The sequence below is a fragment of the Manis pentadactyla genome, chromosome 11 (genome assembly GCF_030020395.1).
Source record: "Manis pentadactyla isolate mManPen7 chromosome 11, mManPen7.hap1, whole genome shotgun sequence".
Taxonomy (NCBI): Eukaryota; Metazoa; Chordata; class Mammalia; order Pholidota; family Manidae; genus Manis; species Manis pentadactyla.
The window spans coordinates 53000852-53023833 of record NC_080029.1 but is presented as its reverse complement, the minus strand read 5'-3'; the positions used below and the strand labels follow the sequence as shown (position 1 = coordinate 53023833).

The following is a 22982-nucleotide window of genomic DNA, read 5'->3' as shown; positions in this document are numbered from 1 at the left end:
ATCTCTAAAAATGAAAGAATATTGAGAGAACTGTGTGACCAATCCAAGAGGAACAATATTCGCATTATAGGGATACCAGAAAAAGAAGAGGAGAGAGAAAGGGATAGAAAGTGTCTTTGAGGAGGTAGTTGCTGAAAACTTCCCCAATCTGGGGAAGGAGATAGTCTCTCAGGCCATGGAGATCCACAGATCTCCCAACACAAGGGACCCAAGGAAGACAACACCAAGACACATAGTAATTAAAATGGGAAAGATCAAGGATAAGGACAGATGGTTAAAAGCAGCCAGAGGCAGAAATAAGATCACATACAAAGGAAAGCCCATCAGGCTAACATCAGACTTCTCAGCAGAAACCTTACAGGCCAGAAGGGAGTGGCATGATGTATTTAATGCCATGAAGCAGAAGGGTCTGGAACCAAGATTACTTTATCTGGTGATATTATCATTTAAATTTGAAGGAGGGATTAAGCAATTTCCAGATAAGCAAAAGCTGAGAGAGTTTACCTCCCACAAACCATCTCTGCAGTCTATTTTGGAGGGACTGCTGTAGATGGAAGTGTTCCTAGGGTTGGATAGCTGTCACCAGAGGTAGTAAAATCAGGGTAGGGAGGGTAGAGCAGCTGATTGCGAGGCAAATGCAAAATTAAATTGACTATCCCCAAAGTCAACCAAGGGATAGACAAAAAGTACATAATATGATACCTAATATACAAAGAATGAAGGAGGAAGAAAAAGGAGGAGAAATAGAAAAGAACCTTTAGATTGTGTTTGTAACAGCATACTAAGTGAGTTAAAGTAACACTTAAATAGTAAGGAAAGTAATCTGGAACTTTTGGTAATCATGAATCTAAAGCCTGAAATGGCAATAAGTACATAGCTATTGATAATCACCGTAAATGTAAATGGACTGAATGCACCAATCAAAACACATAGAGTCACTGAATGGATAAAAAAACAAGACCAATCTATATGCTGCTTACAAGAGACTCAGCTCAAACCCAAAGACATGCACAGACTAAAAGTCAAGGGATGGAAAAAGATATTTCATGCAAACAATAGGGAGAAAAAAGCAGGTGTTGCAATATCAGGCAAAATAGACTTCATGACAAAGAAAGTAACAAGAGATAAAGAAGGACATTACATAATGATAAAGGGCTCAGTCCAACAAGAGGATATAACCATTATAAATATATATGCACCCAACAAGGGAGCACCAGCATATGTGAAACAAATACTAACAGAACTAAAGGAGGAAATAGAATGCAATGCATTCATTTTAGGAGACTTCAACACACCATTCACTCCAAAGGACAGATCCACCAGACAGAAAATAAGTAAGGACACGGAGGCACTGAACAACACTCTAGAACAGATGGACCTAATAGACATCTATAGAACTCTACATCCAAAAGCAACAGGATTCACATTCTTCTCAAGTGCACATGAACAGTCTCCAGAATAGACCACATACTAGACCACAGAAAGAGTCTCAGTAAATTCAAAAAGATTGAAATCCTACCAACCAACTTTTCAGACCACAAAGGTATAAAACTAGAAATAAATTGTACAAAGAAAGCAAAAAGGCTCACAAACACATGGAGGCTTAACAACATGCTCCTAAATAATCAATGGACCAACGACCAAATTAAAATGGAGATCCAGCAATATATGGAAATAAATGACAATAACACAAAGCCCCAACTTCTGTGGGATGCAGCAAAAGCAGTCTTAAGAGGAAAGTAGATAGCAATCCAGGCATATTTAAAGAAGGAAGAACAAACCCAAAAGAATAGTCTAATGTCACAATTATCAAAATTGGAAAAAGAAGAACATATGAGGACTAAAGTCAGCAGAAGGAGGGACATAATAAAGATCAGAGAAGAAATAAAGAAAATTGAGAAGACTAAAACAATAGAAAAAAATCTATGAAATTAAGAGCTGGTTCTTTGAGAAAATAAACAAAATAAATAAGCCTCTAGCCAGACTTATTAAGAGAAAAAGAGAATCAACAAAATCAGAAACGAGAAAGAAAACATCACGACGAAACCAACAGAAATACAAAGAATTATTAGAGACTACTATGAAAACCTATATGTTAAGAACTGGAAAACCTAGAAGAAATAGACAACTTCCTGGAAAAATACAACCTTCCAAGACTGACCAATTAAGAACACAAAATCTAAAGAAACCAATTACCAGCAAAGAAATTGAAGCAGTAATCAAAAAACTACCCAAAAAAAAAAACCCCAGGCCAGATGGATTTACCTCAGAATTTTATCAGACATACAGAGAAGATATAATATCCATTGTCCTTAAAGTTTTACAAAAAACAGAAGAGGAGGGAACACTCCCAAACTTATTCTATGAAGCCAACATCACCCTAATACCAAAACCAGGCAAAGACCCCCACCAAAAAAGAAAACTACAGACCAATAGCCCTGATGAATGTAGATGCAAAAATACTCAACAAAATATTAGCAAACCAAATTCAAAAATATATCAAAAGGATAATACACCATGACCAAGTGGGATTGATACCAGGGATGCAAGGATGGTACAACATTCGAAAATCCATCAACATCATCCACCACACAAACAAAAAGAAAGACAAAAACGACATGATCATCTCCATAGATGCTGAAAAAGCATTTGACAAAATTCAACATCCATTCATGATAAAAACTCTCAGCAAAATGGGATAGAGGGCAAGTACCTCAACGTAATAAAGGCCATCTATGATAAACCCACAGCCAACATCATAATGAACAGTGAGAAACTGAAAGCTTTTCCTCTGAGATCGGGAACAAGACAGGGATGCCCACTCTCCCCACTGTTATTAAACATAGTACTGGAGATCCTAGCCATGGCAATTAGACAAAACAAAGAAATACAAGGAATCCAGATTGGTAAAGAAGAAGTTAAACTGTCACTATTTGCAGGTGACATGATAATGTACATAAAAAACCCTAAAGACTCCACCCCAAAACTACTAGAACCGATATTGGAATACAGCAAAGTTGCAGGATACAAAATTAACACACAGAAATCTGTGGCTTTCCTATACACTAACAATGAACCAGTAAAAAGAGAAATCAGGAAAACAATTCCATTCACAATTGCATCAAAAAGAATAAAATACTTAGGAATAAACCTTACCAAAGAAGTGAAAGACCTATACCCTGAAAACTATAAGACACTCTTAAGAGAAATTAAAGAGGACACTAACAAATGGAAACTCATTCCATGCTCTTCGCTAGGAAGAATTAATATCGTCAAAATCACCATCCTGCCCAAAGCATTATACAGATTTGATGCAATCCCTATCAAATTACCAACAACATTCTTCAACGAACTGGAACAAATAGTTCAAAAATTCATATGGAAACACCAAAGACCCCGAATAGCCAAAGCAATCCTGAGAAGGAAAAATAAAGTAGGGGGGATCTCAGTCCCCAACTTCAAGCTCTACTACAAAGCCATAGTAATCAAGACGATTTGGTACTGGCAGAAGAACAGAGCCACAGACCAGTGGAACAGATTAGAGACTCCAGACATTAACCCAAACATATATGGTCAATTAATATTTGATAAAGGAGCCATGGACATACAATGGGGAAATGACAGTCTCTTCAACAGATGGTGCTGGCAAAACTGGACAGCTACATGTAAGAGAATGAAACTGGATCACTGTCTAACCCCATACACAAAAGTAAGTTCGAAATGGATCAAAGACCTGAATGTAAGTCATGAAACCATAAAACTCTTAGAAAAAAACATAGGAAAAATCTCTTGGACATAAACATTAGCAACTTCTTCATGAACATATCTCCCCGGGCAAGGAAAACAAAAGCAAAAATGAACAAGTGGGACTATATCAAGCTGAAAAGCTTCTGTACAGCAAAGGACACCATCAATAGAACAAAAAGGTACCCTACAGTATGGGAGAATATATTCATAAATGACAGATCCGATAAAGGGTTGACATCCAAAATACATAAAGAACTCACGCACCTCAACAAACAAAAAGCAAATAATCCAATTAAAAAATGGGCAGAGGAACTGAACAGACAGTTCTCCAAAGAAGAAATTCAGATAGCCAACAGACACATGAAAAGATGCTCCACATCACTAATTATCAGAGAAATGCAAATTAAAACCACAATGAGATATCACCTCACACTAGTAAGGATGGCTGCCATCCAAAAGACAAACAACAACAAATGTTGGCAAGGTTGTGGAGAAAGGGGAACCCTCCTACACTGCTGGTGGGAATGTAAATTAGTTCAACCATTGTGGAAAGCAGTATGGAGGTTCCTCAAAATGCTCAAAATAAAATTACCATTTGACCCAGGAATTCCACTTCTAGGAATTTACCCTAAGAATGCAGTTTGGAAAAGACAGATGCACCCCTATGTTTATCGCAGCACTATTTACAATAGCCAAGAAATGGAAGCCACCTAAGTGTCCATCAGTAGATGAATGGATAAAGAAGAGGTTGTACATATACACAGTGGTATATTACTCAGCCATAAGAAGAAAGCAAATCCTACCATTTGCAGCAACATGGATGGAGCTAGAGGGTATTATGCTCAGTGAAATAAGCCTGGTGGAGAAAGACAAGTACCAAATGATTTCACTCATCTGTGGAGTATAAGAGCAAAGGAACAACTGAAGGAACAAAACAGCAGCCGAATCACAGAACCCAAGAATGGACTAACAGTTACCAAAGGGAAAGAGACTGGGGAGAATGGGAGGGTAGGGAGGGATAAGGGTGGGGAAGAAGAAAGGGGGTATTATGGTTACATGTATAATGCGGGGGGTGGGGGAAAGGGGAGGGCTGTGCAACACAGAGAAGACAAGTAGTGTTTCTACAACATCTTACTATGCTGATGGACAGTGATTATAATGGGGCTTGTGGGGGGGACTTGTGGTAGGGGAGATCCTAGTAAACATAATGTTTTTCATGTAATTGTAGATTAATGATAACAACAACAACAAAATTAAATGCTTCAATAAGCTGTATAACACCTTATATGTGTACACATACAGAGTCCTTATGTGTAACTGGAGTCTACAAAGGAGAGGAGGGGGAAGCAAAATATTAACAGAAGCCAGAAAATCCTTAAATTTTATAAAAACTGTAAACCCACAGATTTAAGTTCAATTAACCCTAAGCACATGAAAAACGAAACAAACTACATAAAAGCACATCATAGTCAAATTACTCAAAACCTGTGAAAAGGAGAAAATCTTAAAAGTAACCAGTCATATTACATATAGAATAGATATGAATGTCAGCAGATTTCTCTTGGAAACAATGCAAACAAAAAGACAGGAGAATAACATATTTACCATTCTGGAAGGGAAACTAGAATACTATATTCAGAGGATGTATCCTTCAAAAAATGAAGGTGAAATAGATCTTTTTAAAACTATAAAACGTAAAAATAATTCATGTTTAGCAGACCCACACTACAATAAATGTTAAAATAGGTCCTTCTGGCAAAATAAAATTGATACCAGGTAGAAATGTGGATCTACAAAAAAAAAGACCAAAAAGCACCAGAAATGATAACTACTCTGCAAACCTGGTCTGATTTCTCATTTGGAATGAGAAGAGTCAATTATAGTGAAGAGAGAAGTTCTCCAAGGCTTGTACCATTGTAAATAAAGCTTTATTCATTTGAACATTCTTGAACATCTGCTTTGAACTTTCCTGTAAATTTGCTTTTGTGAACTTAATATGTAAATTGCCAAGCAAGAAGCATCATTTGTAGAGTACCATAAAAATGTTCTGTTCTTAATTTACACTGGCCAAATGCTTCCTTGGTAACAAAATACTAACTCATGTCTTGAAATCCCTTCTTTTAATCAGCAATTCTGGGAACAGGATGCAATGGACTAAAATGAGCCAAATCAGCAAGAAAAGCAATTCCTTTCTATGAGATTGCAAAATCAAACTTGGAGCTGGTACTCTGCCTCTCATTTCTTTCCCCTATGAACCTCTCTGCTTATATTCAGGGGGATATTCCCTTCAGGATTCCCCTGACTAAGATTATTTATCTTGAATAAAGAATTTATTCACTTGCAAACACAAAACTAAACTTAACAAAATCTATACTTTTTCTAATGCGAAAAATGATAGAATAAAATAACTTTGCATAAATCATATAATAATTTAATTTAATATCTGCCTGTAGGTCATTCTATTAATTCTGATGAGGGAATAATTTTATGGTGGTTTTCCTAATTTCATTACCACCTTATGCAACTTTCTCAAGAGTGGACACTTTCTAATGACCAGTTCACTGAACTCAACTTGCTTTCCAATTTGAGTATCACTGTCTTTAAATTCTGTGGGCACAAAACTTTGCCAGATCTCCTTCCTTTTAACTCTGAAAAATACTTCTTAGTATCAAGCTCATCTCCCACAGTTAATAATAACTGGCTAGTCGTTCTGCACCATTCCATCCTTTAATCACTGCTCAGTTTTCCTTGGAAATATCAACCATCATCACAGTTTTAAGTACCACACACAATTTGATGACTCACAAATATGTATCCAAAGCTTCAGATAAATATTCAACAACCTTCTGCACATCTCTAAAAGGTTACTCCCCAGGCCTTTTACATTAACATGTCTACAACAGAAGTACCCATACTCAGCCCTGACACTTGTATCTTTTCCTCTTCTTGTTCTTTAAGGTAATATGTGCAGCAATCCCTAGTTAGAAACTTCATGGCTACGTCCCAAATTCCCAACATAAATATGTTCTGCTAGTTTTCATGACTAAGTACATCTTGAAATTATCCATTTTTCTTTACACCACTTCCCTAACTTGTCCCTTCAATATCTTTTATGTGGGTTTTACAAGAGTCCTACATGCTTGTCAGCTTATTTTTATCTCCTGAACCCGTCCTCCATGCGGCAACCTGAGTGATGTACTACAACATCCCTGGAGTAAAATCTTCCGATGACTCACGATTACCTAAGCTCTTTAGATTCCTCAACCTCAGTTCATACCAGTCTTTTTCTTTTTCTTTTTCTTTTTTTTTTTTTAATGTTTCAAATTTCAGATAAATGTCTTTTGTTTCCATGGCAAATCCTATGGCCTATAACCTTGATGCCTTGATGTTTTTGTTCACTCTGACGTCTGCTGCAGTATTAATGTTATCCCTTCTCTGCTTTCAGTGTTGCTTCTCTGTTTAAGTTTCACCACATACAATAAGCTTTTCTGCATTCTTCCATACTCTTGTTGTTGGTTAGGGGTGCTCCTAGAGTCTTGTGCATACCTCTATTAATTGCAATTTTTACAGCATGTGATTTATGTTGTTTAGATGTGTATTTCCACCATCCTGAGGTAAACAATCATTTTAAGATCTTTGTGCCTAGCAATGTTCCTGGTACACAGTAGTAGCTCAAACAAGTATTTATTGAACTGTCGTCTATGGCAATAAATGATTGTCCTGAAGGAAACATTAAAATAACTATTCTCTTAAATGCTTATTGTATATGTATTTGATCTAATTTTGTGTTGGTGAGGTAGTCACATAGGAAGCAAAATATATCTAGAAGAACATCAACTGTTTAGGAAGAAAGTCTCTTTGATGCCTATATAGGTATATGCATTTTAATATTAAGGTTACTTTTATCAGTCATTCTTTGGAGTTCTGTCTTCCTAGTTTATTTTGTTAAATTAGATGTTGCCAAGGATTCCATTTTCACAATTATATTCTCCATCATAGAAACAAGATTATTCCCAGTGTCTATGATTTGAGTTGCTTTTATGTTTGTAGATAATCAGCTAATCTTACTTCATTATTCTTTACCATTGTGAACAAATGCATTCATTTTTATCATCCTGGTTAGATTTAGAAGTGCAATTTCTAAATCAAAGCCATTAGAATTTTATAGATTAATTTATAAGAAAAGAACATTCCATCAATTAAAAACTGGCATAATTTGAGCTGTTTTCCATATTCTTGTTGTATATGCCATGAAATGTATTAAAGAAATCATCAGTAGAAAAAAATTACACTCAACCTGAGTTTATAAAATATATGTACTTTAAATAGTTATGAAATAACTTCAACTACACTATTTATTTCCAGTGAAATAGTTTCATGAAATACTGTCTATGGCCATGATGGTCATTAAAATTTCTATTATATATTTGCAGATAACTCTCTTAATTCAATATAAGCCTTACTTCTTTTCTACATAAAACCAAAGAAAAATAACTTATTTAAAGTTCTCTGACTTTCATAATCAAAGTGATAAATTACTAAAATGACATTACCCCAGAGAGACACATTTTGCGAAAGTATATAAAATTCCATTAAGTACAATTCAAACAGCTTATTTGAGAATTGATTATCCAGCTCCCATTATTATAAGAACCTATGCTATTTGTCTTCAGGGAACAAAATATACACATGTTATTTTACAGAAATGGATTACATTTATCCAGGCAGATCATCTGAATTTTGATAGCCTATTATTCAAACATATTACTTGATAGATGTGAATAAAGAAAAGGACATTTTCTCTTTATAAAGCAGCTTTTAGAACAAAAGAGATACTTAAACATGTGATTTTTGTGATGTTCATATCACAGAATTTCTGAATATTCATATTTGAATATTTGCTCAAGGTCTGCCTTTAACATTATGCTCATGTGCAGCAATCTATCCACAGAAACGATTGTTTTTTTCTTACCTGGAATGAAGTAATTGGATATATATTAACGTGAGCCTCGTTCCACCGTTGTCCTTTATTCCCACTTGAAGACCACAGTGGATTCTCTATCGTTGTCTGTCCTTTCAAACGTAGATAGACATTTAAAACACCTAAAAGTAGCAATGATATTTTAGTTTGCAAATTTGTTTTTGCTTCAGATTTGTTGCTCCTTAACCAAACACTTGCAAACTTCATAAAATGAAATTTCATAGGACCCTCTAGGGTCTCCCCTCTTCTCCTCTATTTTCTAATCTTGCTCTTAAGGCATTTGGCATGTTTGGCAGCCTCCAAAGATAACCACATCCTATTCCCTAGAATCTGTGAATGTTATCCTACATGACAAAAGGGGATTTGCAGATGTGATTAAGATAAGGATTTTGAGATGGGGAGATTATTCTAGATTATCTAGGTGGGTCCTAAATGTAATCCCATAGATCTTAATAAAATGGATGCAGGACATTTGATATAGGAGAGAAGATTATGAGAAAGAGAAAAGATGCTAAGTAGCTAGTTCTCAAGATGGAGAAAGGAGCTACTAGCCAAATATAAGCAGCCTCTAGAAGCTAGAAAAGATAAGGAAATGGATTCTCCCTTAGAGCCTTCAAAGGACCAGCTGTGCTCATACCTTGATTTTAGCCTCACTGTACTCATTTGGATTTCTGTCCTCTAGAACTGTAAGATGATAAATCAGTGTTGTTTAAAGCCACAAGGTTTGTGGTAACTTATTGCTACAGTGAGAACAAAATACTAATAAAGCTGGTAATCAGGTACTGACCGAATTGCTCAAAGGTTGACTCTTACTATGCTGTCTTATATTATCAACTAACATCTCTTTTTCAGTTTACTTTTCATCCAAGTCTCATTTTTCTGCTAAAAGAATTATTTGAGGATAAGATGAAAACAGTTTATAATCCCGTGATTTGATACATCTCTTTCAACAATTTCACGTCCTCCACACAGTAATGGTAGTGCTGATGACAATATTAATGCAATATTTATTGAACACTTACTCCAAATAAGGAATTAATAATCTCAACAATCCTATGAAGTGCTATTACCTCCATGTTACAGATGGTTTAGTAATTTGCCCTATGTCAGATAGTAAGAAAATAGCAACAGGATTTGAACCCAGAGAGTTTCAAAGTCTGAGATCTTAATCACTTGGCAATCAGTATTTTAATAGATACATTTAAAAAAATCAACTTTATTAGGGTATAATTTACATACAATAAAATTCTCATTTTAAGTTGCTAAGCAAATAACTTCAGTGTAAGTACCACTCAGCGAGATACAGAACATTCCATCTCCCCAGAAAGCTCCTTCATTTTTCTCTCCACTTAATCTTCACAGTCCCCTTTCATGTGTCAGGTAACTACTGATCAGAGTTCCTTCACTAACTGATGATTTTGCTTTTTCTAGAATTTCATATGAATGATATTTTGTAATAAGAACTTTTTTGTGTCTTGTACTTTCCCGCAGCATAATTTCTGTTATATTCATTTATGTGATTATACTAGTCTTAATTTTAGTATTTAGTTCATTTACATTTACTGTAGTTACTGATATGTTTGAAATTAAGTATGCATCTTGTTATTTGTTTTCCACTTGTCCCTTCTGACTTTTTTTATTCCTTTGTGACTTCTTTTCTTTCTTTTCAGTTGATCAGTTTTTTTTTTAAATTTACTTCTACTGATTCTTAAAGCTCCCTCTTTTTCTTGTGTTTTACTGATTGTTCTAGGGCTAAGAAGAGGCATTCATAACATTTCAGAGTTTAATTATAGTCAGTATTTTATTTTTCGTATTTACAATTCCTAAGTATACCTCAACATGTTCTACTATTTCCTATCTCATTTCAAATGTGATACTTCACATCTTGTGTCTTACTTTGCAAATGTAATAATCTTACAAGAGTATAATTCATTTACCTACCCCCTTCATTTCACAGTAATTATATCTTTTAATTTTACCTATATTTATATTATAAACCTTACATTGTAGTGCTATCATATTTGAACAGTCAGATGTATTTCATGTAAATTATATAAAAAAAGAAAATACAGTTAAAAACTTTCCACCTGTTTACCATCTCCTATGGCATTCATTTCTACCTGCAGATCCCAGTTACAACCTAGCACCATTTCCATGTGACCTCAAGGACACCCTTAAAGTACATGTTTTTATAGTGGTGATCTACTAGAGACAAAATTTCTGATTTGTATATATAAAAAAATCTTCACTCTTAAATTTCTGTGAGATTTCAAATTCTGACAACTTTTTGTTGGCCAAGTTGGCAACTTCTGCCAAGTCTTTCCCCCAGCACTTTAAAGGTTTTATTCTATTTTATTCTGTACAGCCCTGTTTCTGTTGTGAAGTCAGCCATCATTTTATCTTTGTTTCTTTGTATATAATGTGTTTTTCTTTCTCCCTGAGGATGCTTTTAAGAATTTCTCTTTAGTTTGAACTAAATTTGCTTCCCTTTATATTTATCTTGATATGGAGTTTACTGACCTTCTTGTAGATTTTCCTTCACTTTAAAACATATTTTTTTTCACTTATTGTCCCTTTCCTCTACTTTTTAGGCTCCAATTATATATATGTTTTGCAATTTGGTAGTCTACAAGTCACTAGGTCTGTGTGTTTTTCTTCCATCTTTCTCCTTTTCTCAGACTGGAAAATTTTGTCTTCACATTCATTAGCTATTTTTTTCTGCCATCTTCAGTCTGTTGTTTAATTTTTTATTTCATGTTTTTAACTTTCCAACACAATATATGAATTAATATATATATATATATATATATATATATATATATATATATATATATATATTTGTGTGTGTGTGTGGTACAGTTTTTCTTTTCCTGCTAGAATTCTCTAGCTAGACATGTTCACTCATTAAGACTATATTTTCTTTGATTCTTTTAACATAGTCTCTGTAAGGTTATTGAACATATTTATATACCTTCTTTAAAGTCTTTATCCACTAAGTCCAATGTTTAACCCTGTTCATTTTAGATTCTATAGATTGAATTTGTTTTTCAATGATTATAGATCACATTTCCTATTTCTTTTTATACCTAATAATTTTCATTGAATAATGGGCATTGTGTATATTACATTATAGAGACCTTATATTTGTAATCTTCAGAAGGCAGTTTTGTTTTAGCTGACTGTTCACTTACTGACTGATCATGCTGAACTTGTATAGGGTTGGTTTTACATTATCAGTGTAGATCAGTGTAGACTCTTTAACCTTTTGGGAATCAATTTCCAAATCTGTCTGTACTGTGTATTTTGTTGGGGCTTAGACTTAGGCTTTTTCAGGAAAGGTCTGAAGAGGACATTTCTTCAGGGCATAATTAAACTACTAAGAGAAACCCTGTCTGGTTTTCTTCATGTTGCCGGTAGCTTCATGTCTCTTCACTCTAAAATGGCTTAATCTTCAATAATCCCTACTGCTCTTTCCCCAGGACTCTTTGACCTTCCCATAGAGATGTCTGCTGTCAACTCCATAAAAACTGCTATGTTGCTATTTCGTAAGCCTTAGGTTTTTCTAGTCTTATAAGGGTACTGCCAAGCCGTCAGGCAGAGATTCATAGGTAATCCCATGCAAACTTCTAAATACAGCCCTGTATACCATCCTTCTTTCTGTTACCCTGACTCACAGATTCTAACTACTCCAGCTTTCCAGTACTATGATCTCTGCCTCCCAAACTCCATGGGACCTCCATGTTATGCTTGAATATCAGGGTTCTGTTCCAGAGCCAGGAAATTGGGTCAAGAAGAGACATGCACTACAATGGAAATCACTTCATTAGTTCCCCCTTTTTTCATAGATCTCAATCTTACCCTGTGTCTTTACCATTTTCTGAAAATAGTTACCTAATATATATTTGCCCATTTTAGTAGTTTTTTATGGCAGTGTGACTTACCTGGAACCAGTTACTATTGTATGGCTTGAATTAATTGACATCCTCATTTTGATAACTTTTATAGATAATCATATGTGAAAATTAAGATTATATATCACAGATATCTTCCATATAATACATACATAAATATATATGCTTATATGAATGTTGCACATAAACAGTGAAAAGCAGGAAAGACAATATAAAAATCACCATTAAACTGATTGTTCAGAGGCAGCCTCCTCCTTAATATTCAGTGTCTGTTGCTTCAGTTGCTCGTGTTCTCTTGTTTTTTTTTAAAAATGTGTATCAATATATGACAGTTATATGGTTTAGAGTAGTTTATCCTTCAGAGTTTTAGAGCAACTCTGTCTAATTCTTCATACATAAGCCACATATATTCATATTACACACAAATGCATAAATATAAATACCCACTTTTTAAATAACAACAAAAAAACCACCTTCTCATTACAGCTGTCACTTACCAGCTAGAATGACCTTGGCTCTGTTTCTTAATGTCTGTCTCATTTTCCTCCTCAGGTAAGTGATGATGGTAATAGCAACTACCATAAGCTCTTTTGAGAATTAAGACGAGCTAACATATGTAAACTATACATTATATTTCATACATAGTCTTCACCATATTTTATCAAGATATCCAAATTATATTTCTCTATTTATACATTAGAGATATGTGCATTTCTTCATGTTGAACTATGGGTATATTAGAGGAAAAATTTTAGTTGGTAATGAACTACTCTTTTACTATGGTTGATTCAATTTACTAGTATTTAGGAATAATGCATGAATATTTTGTACATAACATTCCCCAGTTCTTTTTATCTATGTTGCATGTTCATGTTTGGCTTGTTGTATGTGCACTTTTGCTTCAGAATCTCTTATCTTCTATATTTTTCCCCTTCAGTGTAAGAAGTAATTGCAGTCTTGTCCTCCATAGTACTAATTTTAATTTTCCATAGTGTGGGTTATCCTCTTTTGTTTTTAATATCATCTTTATTTGACTATTGTGTTATTTCTGATGTTACATTCTTTTCTGGTCTCATCAAGCTCCCTTTATTTCAGTTTTTTATCCAGATCCTTTTTTTTCTTGAGCCACTGTTGTATCATTTTTATCTTTTATTTTTATAAAGTTCATACTCTTATGGATTTCATTGAAAATATAAGACACATACTATACAAATTTTACTTTCACCTGAATTGTCAATAAGTCTTTTTTCAACAATATGTGCTTCTTTTACTATGTGCATGTTTAAATTCTTTCTGTACTGTGGAATTTTTGTTGGAGGCTTCTTATTTTCTCTCTCTCCCTCTCTCATTTTCTTCTTTGTTTGTTCTTAAATAAAGCTAAGTAATACTGTGGCAATTTCCCCTAAATCACTAATGGGGCTTCTTCTCTTTGCACAGAATGGATGTGGATTTTGTTAGTTTCTCCTCTAAGATCTAAAGTTGCAAGGCAGGTCACTAGTATAGTAGTGAGTTTCACTCCTGTATCAAGATTCAACCGAGAACAGAGGAAAAGCATTTATGCGTTTTGGCAAGAGTTGAACTTTCTGGGATCTTCCCACTGTGCTTAGTGAGCTATCATGTCAGGATTTCTGAATCCATCTTTCTGTTTTTCTTTTTAGGTGTTCAATGTGGCTCAACTTTTCTTGCTCATTGGTGCTGGTCTCTTGTACCTCAGGAAGGCAACTTTGTGCCACAAGAGAAAGCCACTTCAGGTCGTATATCTGTGTGGTGTAATGTCACCATATTTTTGAATATCAATTCATAACAGGGTGGTATTCCAAGGAAATCAAGTTCTGTTGAATATTAAAGACAGTGATAATACTTTTTTGAACCTATTAATTGTCACTGGATTAACAAAGTGTTACATAGCATTTACCTTCAGAAGTTACTTGAAGAAATAGTCTGTGAATTAAATAGGAAAAGGGCTCCTTGTCTAGTCCATAGCCTGCATCTACAACAGCCTATGGCTGTATTTGTGGTAACTTAACTGGGTTGAGCTGTGATATTCTCTATACTGATTTCTCATTATATTGTATTGCTTTTCTAGAAAGGAAAGTATCAGTTATCTTTTAAAAAATATATGTGTTTCTTTCTTTTTTTTTTTTTTTTGTGAGGGCATCTCTCATATTTATTGATCAAATGGTTGTTAACAACAATAAAATTCTGTATAGGGGAGTCAATGCTCAATGCACAATCATTAATCCACGCCATCAAGTATAAAAATCAAATGAGTATTCATATTTGAACTGATTGTTTATAGTTCATAATGCATGAGCAAAACCAAAGGTTTCTGTGATGGCTGCCCTTGTACTGTTCACCATGTAAGAACTTATTCACTATGTAAGAATTTGTTCTCCATGTAAGAACTTGTTTGTATGCCTCAGAAGATTGGAGACTGATGAAAATTAGGCTACGTGTTTCTTAAATATAAAAATTTAGCCTATTTTCTTTAACAGCTCGCAAGTATGAAATGAAGGATGCTCTAAACTACCAATACAGTTCAAATTTTTCCACACTTTAAAAATTACCGGTAAATACCTAGATAAATGTGAAGAGCTAATACAAAGAAATGGCATTGGATAAATTGCCATGTTACATGGAAGTCTTCTTTCTCTTGGGTAGCATGGCCTGTTTTTTTGATTGAAATGACAGGAATCAATTATGCCATCGAATCAACACATGGAAATTTTTGTTGGGGTTAATAAAGTGGTGATACTCTTAGTTGTAATTAGTCCAACAAAGCAGTTTGTATATATGTCTTCCCGAATTTACTCTGAGTAATAAATATATGCTTTAATGCAACACATATTAACATATATGATGTACTATTATTATAGCAATGATGATAGGTTATTATATCAATACTGAATGTATTTTTCTCAGAGAATATGTTTTGCCTGTGGTCATGTTCACATTACTGAATTACATTTTCTTTGTACATATAGAATATAAATTCAAAGTTGAATCATTTCTGTTGATATTTATCAAATATATACTATGTGAAGAATATTTGTTCTAGGTCTAAAGAAGTTAAATCTGAATAAGCTCAGATCTTAGTTTTTGAATGGATTATATAAGCTATGTTCAATTGTGGTTAGATTTTATCTTAAAAGTCAAGTATTACTTGTTTTATAAGAAAAAGACACTAGAAGTATAACTCTTTAATTCTTTCAAACATAGTATAACTTAAATGTCTTATTCTTTTGTACATAGTATTAACTATATTCCATTATCAAAATCAATGAATACAAACTAGTCAACTGATTCATGGTCTAGCTTAGAGATGATGACAAAAACAATTAATAGGCAAATGATTTGGAAACATTTTATTTTTCAACCAAGTTTCCAGTTTTTAAGCTTATAAATGAGACTTCTATAAAAGTTACAAAATTTATGTAAACTTATGTTTATATCATCTTTGTCAACAAAACTAGAACTCATGAAACAGAATAAAGTGATTCAAGAGTAGTTAGATTCAGCAAAGCTGATTCAGGACATTATCATAGTGTTATAAAAAAATTTCCAAAGTGAATGTGATGGATTGTGTTTAATGCCCTTTAAAAGTCATTTTAAATCCTCTGAGACACTGTGTTTATGCTTTAGTAGACACCAGATATCAATAGGTATGAATTTAATCCTCCCCAGGGATTTTCAAATACTACGTAATTCCATGATACAAGTTTGCAGTTGCTAAGCATGCTTAACTGTCTTTTTCTTCTCCTTTCCCAATTCTCCTCTTTTGATCACCACTCCTTAAGAGTCAGGTGCTGGAGTTAGAGAGGGCTTTTCTCATTTCATGCTTAGAGAGTACAGTCAGAAAAGCTAAATGCTCCTAAGTGTTGTTTTATTTCATGAGCAGTGACCGAAGTTTGGTGGTTATTCATGGCATTATGCAATAGCATGATTATTATTTTAATATTATTTCATATAAACGACTGTATAAGATATAATTTGCATTAATTTATTTTATAATTATTATTACCTAGTTCACTTCTTTCACTAAGTCCTTAATTAAATTTTACTTTAACTATTTTATTATAAATGTGTATTTAAATATATGTCCTAAATGTGCATACAAATTTCCTATAGATACTTGAAATTACCAAGTTCATATAAACTAATATGTCATTTGATTTACTCCAGGGCCTAGGGATCACTTGCATATAAGTCACATTTTTATTCTTATCAGTTATACAGACTCATTAATTTGAATTTCATATTTCATGGAAGATGAGGATGTGCCAAAATCATCTAGCTCCAGGCAAGAGCTAAGTATATTGATAGGTAATTGTTAGCATCATTTGTTTTATACACACAGAAAAAAGTGGGAAATTATAAAATCATTATTTTCTGCTTAAATAGAGATGGCTGCATGCATCCTGTTATAGTTTTTCAATATAAAACTGCAATGATATATTAAATAAAAAGTCACTTCATTTTCTCCAGTCATTATCATGCTTTCTCATATCTCTACATTAGCATCTCTGCATTAGCATCCAATCAGTTTTTCGGAAATGTAGCTTTCATAGAGCTTTCTGTTTCTCTGATGTATGTCGGATCCTTTGCGGAACTTGGCATAGTTTGGTTCTGCCACACTCCTTGCTCTGCCATAACAACAGTCTTCTCTATTCTCTGCGGCTCCTTTTACCTTTCACCTCCTCTAACCTTTGGCTTCTACTTCCTGCTTACCTCTTTTGTAGAATGGTTTACATTTCTTCTGTTCCATAGAAACTTTATTTTAACTTTGTTGTTCTCAGTATTCTCTCCCTTGTTCACCATAGCGTGGGCCTGACATGTATTTTTGATGTACATTACTATCCTTTATTTTACTCACTAATTTATTACCCCAAATAGAAGACAAACTGTATGATGAATAAGAACCTTTCACCATAATTCTCTTTTACCCTCAATAGTACCCTAAACACCACTAGGCACACAGCATGTGCAATTCATCCTATTGAAAAACAAAAATGAGTGAATTTAAGAACTATCAATAAAAATACTCATCACAGTAAATCTATACTTTTTATGAAGTTAGTTTTAAAAGTTTCGTACTCTGGGTGAGAAACAAAAGCAGTTAATTTATTTGCTTACCACTAATTTAGCTTGTGAAATAATATTGTTTATGAATTACATTAAAAATGAGACCTGTATTTTGAAAATCAGCCTTCCTCAGTCATATCATTATCTGTCTAAATATCTTAGCTTCTACTATACATTGTCTGAGGGACCATTGTCAGTGAATAATTAGATAGGAGATAAATAAATTTAGGTGTAGTTGGTGGTTCAAAACCGGAGACTTAAAAACACAAACACTGTACATATTATATATGCTCTTGTTAGGGAGTTGGTGACAAATATCTGTAATAACATTTTGATTATAAGTGGCAATAAATCATGGATAGATTCTATCTACCCCCAGTTAAAAAAACACATCTTAATTTGACAAAGCAGTTTGCTGAATGAATGCCTTCTACCTATAGCATTATTTTATCAGTTATGAAATTGTCATTTTCAGTATTAAATACAAACAAGACTTCACTGAAAACATTGACTAATTCTCAGCAGAAAGTGTCTTAATATCAACTACTATCAAACAGCCCTTGCATGGTTTGGTAGCTACACTCTAATATTTAAATGGAGAATACTAAATTACTTTATCTCTTCCCTCAACCACCTGGGAGTTCTTTTGCTAGCAAGTTAATTCTGAGAATTTATCAGAATGCAAGTATCGATAAATTACATATTTATCCTGCTGAGATTCTCCCATAGTCAACAGACTAAAGGCTCAAAAATAAGAGCACCATATCTTAAGAGTTTTTTTTATTTATTGGGCTCATACTATCTTTCATACAATGTCTAACTCCAAGGAAGAAAAAAGTGTCCCTAGATTTCCTGTCTCAAGGACATACTTGAGGTATAAGCCAGAATCTCAATTTTTAAAAACTCTAATCAGAAGAAATATGGTATTTGACCAAAATGAGAATAGCAATCAGACTCAAACCATGCAAAAGATTATTACCTTTGCCTTCTCTTTATCTTGTATAAAAATATTTAAGTACCCAGTTTAAAAATATTTGAATGCCAGCACTGAGAAAACTTTAATCCAATTCTACTACAAGATAACCTGAGATATCTTAAGAGAAATTTAATTAAAGGTTAACTTCAGATTTGTTAAATTCTATTTTTATATTCTCTTAGATCATCATAAGATGACATATTTAGACCATAATATTTCAGCTCAAATCACAGATTTTATTATCTAATGTATTATGATCTTTCAATATACAAAATTTTTATTTGAATAAGTTTTTACATCTTTCACTTAATGAATATTACATTTGCAGGGCACCATGTACTGGGAAAATACATTGTTTCTGATCCTCCCAAGCACATAGTTCAGCAGGACAAAGATAGAGCCTATGAAGAGGCCCCAGATACAACAGCACTTGATTTAGGGAACTTTGTATGGCTGGAATGGACTAGGAGCTATCCTAAGGAGAAGCCAGGGGGCATATATCCCCCAGGTCCTAATGCTACTGGTTTTAGAGTGATCTTTACTCCAGAAACTATGGGCCAAAGACATAGCAAGGAAATCAGTTACAATGATGGGAAATCATTATATCCCAAACCACATTTTAAAACGCTGAGGACTGATGTCCTCATCTCCAACTGCTAAAACTCTCCCTATATTGCTGACCAGTTTCTGCTTTCACTTACCATTCTCCTCAAATGGTCTACTTTTTGAACATGCAACATTTGCATTTATTTTACAGAGAAAATAGATCCTGTTAGGAAGGCAGTTTTCATGTCTGCTTGCTGTTCTTGCATCTAGGAATGTATCAAAGCCACATTCTTACTTAATTCTTTTCTTCCACCTCTGTGGAAATGATATTAATTCCCCTTTTCAAGTCTAATTCTCCTAGAGCTCTAAATTCCCATGTAGTCAAGAAACTTGTTTCTCTCTAATTTTTATATCTCTAAAACTTAACTTTTTATTAATTCTTTTCCTTTTAAAATAGGCCCATCTACAACCGTACACTTCTCTACTTTATCAATTCTTCCTCACTTTCAAAATCTGTGAAAGAGTAAACCTCATTAAAGAATTCCTTTTCCCTGTTTCCTATTTGTTCCACAGTGAAACTCACTTTCAAGAGTCACAAATGTATTGAACAATTCTTATCAAGTTCAATGAATGTATTCATAATTGTCTTTTGTATTTTTATCTTTAATTTCCTTCTATTATATGATACATAATGTCACCTTCTTTCTAGAAATAAATGAAGTACATATTTTGCTGATTTTTAATAAGCATTTGTCACATCTAGTTATCTTGTATGAGGTTCAGTTTCTCTGAAACAACATTAAAATTTCAGCTGATTAATCAAGACTCAAAACACCTATGACTAGCCATAAGATTGCTGAAGTAATCTTATGTTATTGTCAACAGCCAGGTATTTATCATGAACATATAAATCAATTGTGAGTTCAAGGATAACACATCATAGCTTTCATTTATTTGATGAAACATTTAACTAGATAGTATCTAGTGTGGCAGATGAACACTAAGATGCTTTCCAATGATGTCAACCTCCAGTATTAACACTCTTTTGAAATTTTCTCCCCTTGAGTGTGAGTCATAATTATCAACTTAGTTGTAATAAATGGCATAAGAAGGGATAGGATGTCATTTCAAAGATTAGGTTGTAAAAAGTCTTGGACAAGTGTTTGTTCTTTCTCATGGATTGCCTGCTTTGGAGTAAGCTTGCTGTCAGCCCTTAGACAGTCCTGCAGAGATGCCCACATGCCCAAGAACTGAGAGTCCTCTGGCCAACAGCCACCAAGAAATCAGTATCTTCAGTCCAACACCTGAGTGGGTTTAAAAGTGTATCCTCCACGAGTTGAGTGTTCAGATTACACTACAGTCCTGCCTGACAGCTTGTATGCAACCTCATGAGAGACCCTGATCTACCAGCACCCAGCTATGCCTGAACCACAGAAACAAATGTTGTTTGAAGCCACAAAATTTGGGGAAAATTTGTTGTATAGCAATAAATAAGAAAACATATTTGGCTTTGTTTCAAGGAGGAATCTCTTCTAAATAATATATAGCTCATCATCCATTTGCATTACTAAAAATTACAATTCTCCATGATATATTGTTCATTAGTCATGGTTAAAACAACAAGGATTACTTACAGTTCCTCAAGAAGTAATAACTGCAGTTAGGCTATTAGAAATCCAGGACAAATCATTTTTTAATCTGGATTTCCAAAAGAATGAATAAAACTGAGAGTGTAATTTGTAAAAGTAGTGATGATAAATGCCCCCAGGTTTACAGATGATTGAGTGTCTTAGAATAATATTTGCAAACAGGGAAGTTTCAGCTGCAGGCAACATCTCCCTAATGAGGTAGCTCATCTAGTCCTAATGGATTGGTCAATGTCTGGAACACATATTTTTGCCTAGATTTCAGGAAGCAGTATGATTGTGCCCTGCTGAGGGGGATCCAAGTGACTGATCTGATCCCTGCAACTTTTAACCATCTGATGAAGCACAGAAATGACACAGGGATCAAGGTGGTAAATGTTTGACAACCTGGAAGAAATGTAGAAGCTGCCTTCTCTCTGAAACAAGTAAAATAAAAACGGTAAAAGTCTTTTGACAATAAAGAGAATAACAATTGTGAAGTTAAGAGTATATTAAAATTATCTTGGGACTCACTATAAAAATGCAGAAATTCTGAGAGGGAGACAGCCCATAAATAAAGAGAATGTGTATTTTACTCATTAAAGTATAACTCAAAATATTAACCTTGGAATTATTTATTTAAAAAACCAATTTAAATATGCCTGTTCCAAGGTAAATTGGGAGAAGAGAAAGTTTATGAAATATATTCAAATTAGAACGTAAGTAAAATGTACATGATTAATGTAAGGGAAAAATCAGAGTTGAGTTAATCCTACCTTTGTAATAAGATGGCACAACTGACCCTTCAACAATGTGGGGGTTAGCTGTGCAGACCCCTGCTCAGTTGAAAAACTGCCTATAACTTTTGACTCTCCAGAAACTTAATTACTAATAGCCCACTTTTGACTGGAAGCATAAACAGTTGATCAACACCTATTTTATATTTTATAAGTGTTACATATTATATTCTTACAATAAAGTAGGTAAAGAAAAGAAAATGTTTTTGCAAATTGCCACAAATCTCTAAAGATTTCTCCAGTATATTTATTGAAAAAAAACTGTGTATAAGCAGACCCATTAAGTTCAAACCCAGGTTGTTCAAGGGTCAACTGCAATCTCATAATAAACTGGCTTGGCAATTGTGTGGAGATTTATTTCCTTTCATAAGTTAGGCTGTAGTGAACCCGTGACTACTGTCATAGCTTTTTGTTGTTCAGTTTACATTCTATTTCTCAATGATTCTATTTCTCACTCCTATAAGTCTTATTTTCCCAAATCAAGGATCTCATTATGACTGTTTTCTGCACAAAATCTGTAACTGACTACTAAAATTAGCTTACCTTCCATGACATTCCAATAAGTCTCCCTGCAGAATGGTGAAGCATATTGGTATTATAGCTTTACTACTTATCAGCTATGGTATGATGAGCATGGCATTTAAAATTCTCTGTATTTTAGTTTTCTTATCTACAAAACAACATAATTTTAGTGAGCACAATGTTTATTGTGAAAATCAAGAGAAATAAGTCATGATTCAGGTTCTCCATAAACATTAGGTATTACTCTATTATTGTATTATTGCTGCTTTGAGATTCAAGGTAATCTAAGATTATGAATGTCTACCACTTAACAGAAGATTTTATATGTTATTTACCTCACTTAATTTTAACTACACATTTCTGTAATAGGAATTATTATTCCCATTTTACAGATGAGGAGACAAGATCCAGACACTGTAAGTAACTTCTCTTAAGTCTTACAGTGACTGAGTGCTACAGCCCAGGTCGTCTGACTTTACGCTGAGGGTACTTTTACTGCACAAGAGCTGTCCTTCCAGGCAGGTCATCTATTGTTCCACTCTGAAGAACACCAGTTAATACTGCTGGCCATGAGTTTCCCCCACATAACCAGTTACTTGCAATTTATACAAACTCTCTGAGGTTCACTTTTCTCCAGTGTAAAAGACAGACAGTGATGCTCATTTTTATAAGCTTATTAAGAGGATTGCTTAACTAAAACAGTACAGTAGCTAGCATATATGATGTGCATAATTTTACTATTTTGTGTACAAATTGTATCAGTACTTATTTTATTTTATTAAAGTTTATTAGTTT

The 22982-nt window shown here is 33.8% G+C and overlaps 1 protein-coding gene across 1 annotated transcript in view; it reads right to left on the bottom strand.

The window, feature by feature from the left end:
* Nucleotides 1–22982, bottom strand: part of MDGA2 (MAM domain containing glycosylphosphatidylinositol anchor 2) — a 900504-nt gene that overhangs the window by 15035 nt on the left and 862487 nt on the right. The window contains exon 15 of the mRNA XM_057488484.1: nucleotides 8720–8850. Within this exon, the coding sequence (XP_057344467.1) occupies nucleotides 8720–8850 (131 nt within the window). The remainder of the gene's footprint in view (nucleotides 1–8719; nucleotides 8851–22982) is intronic.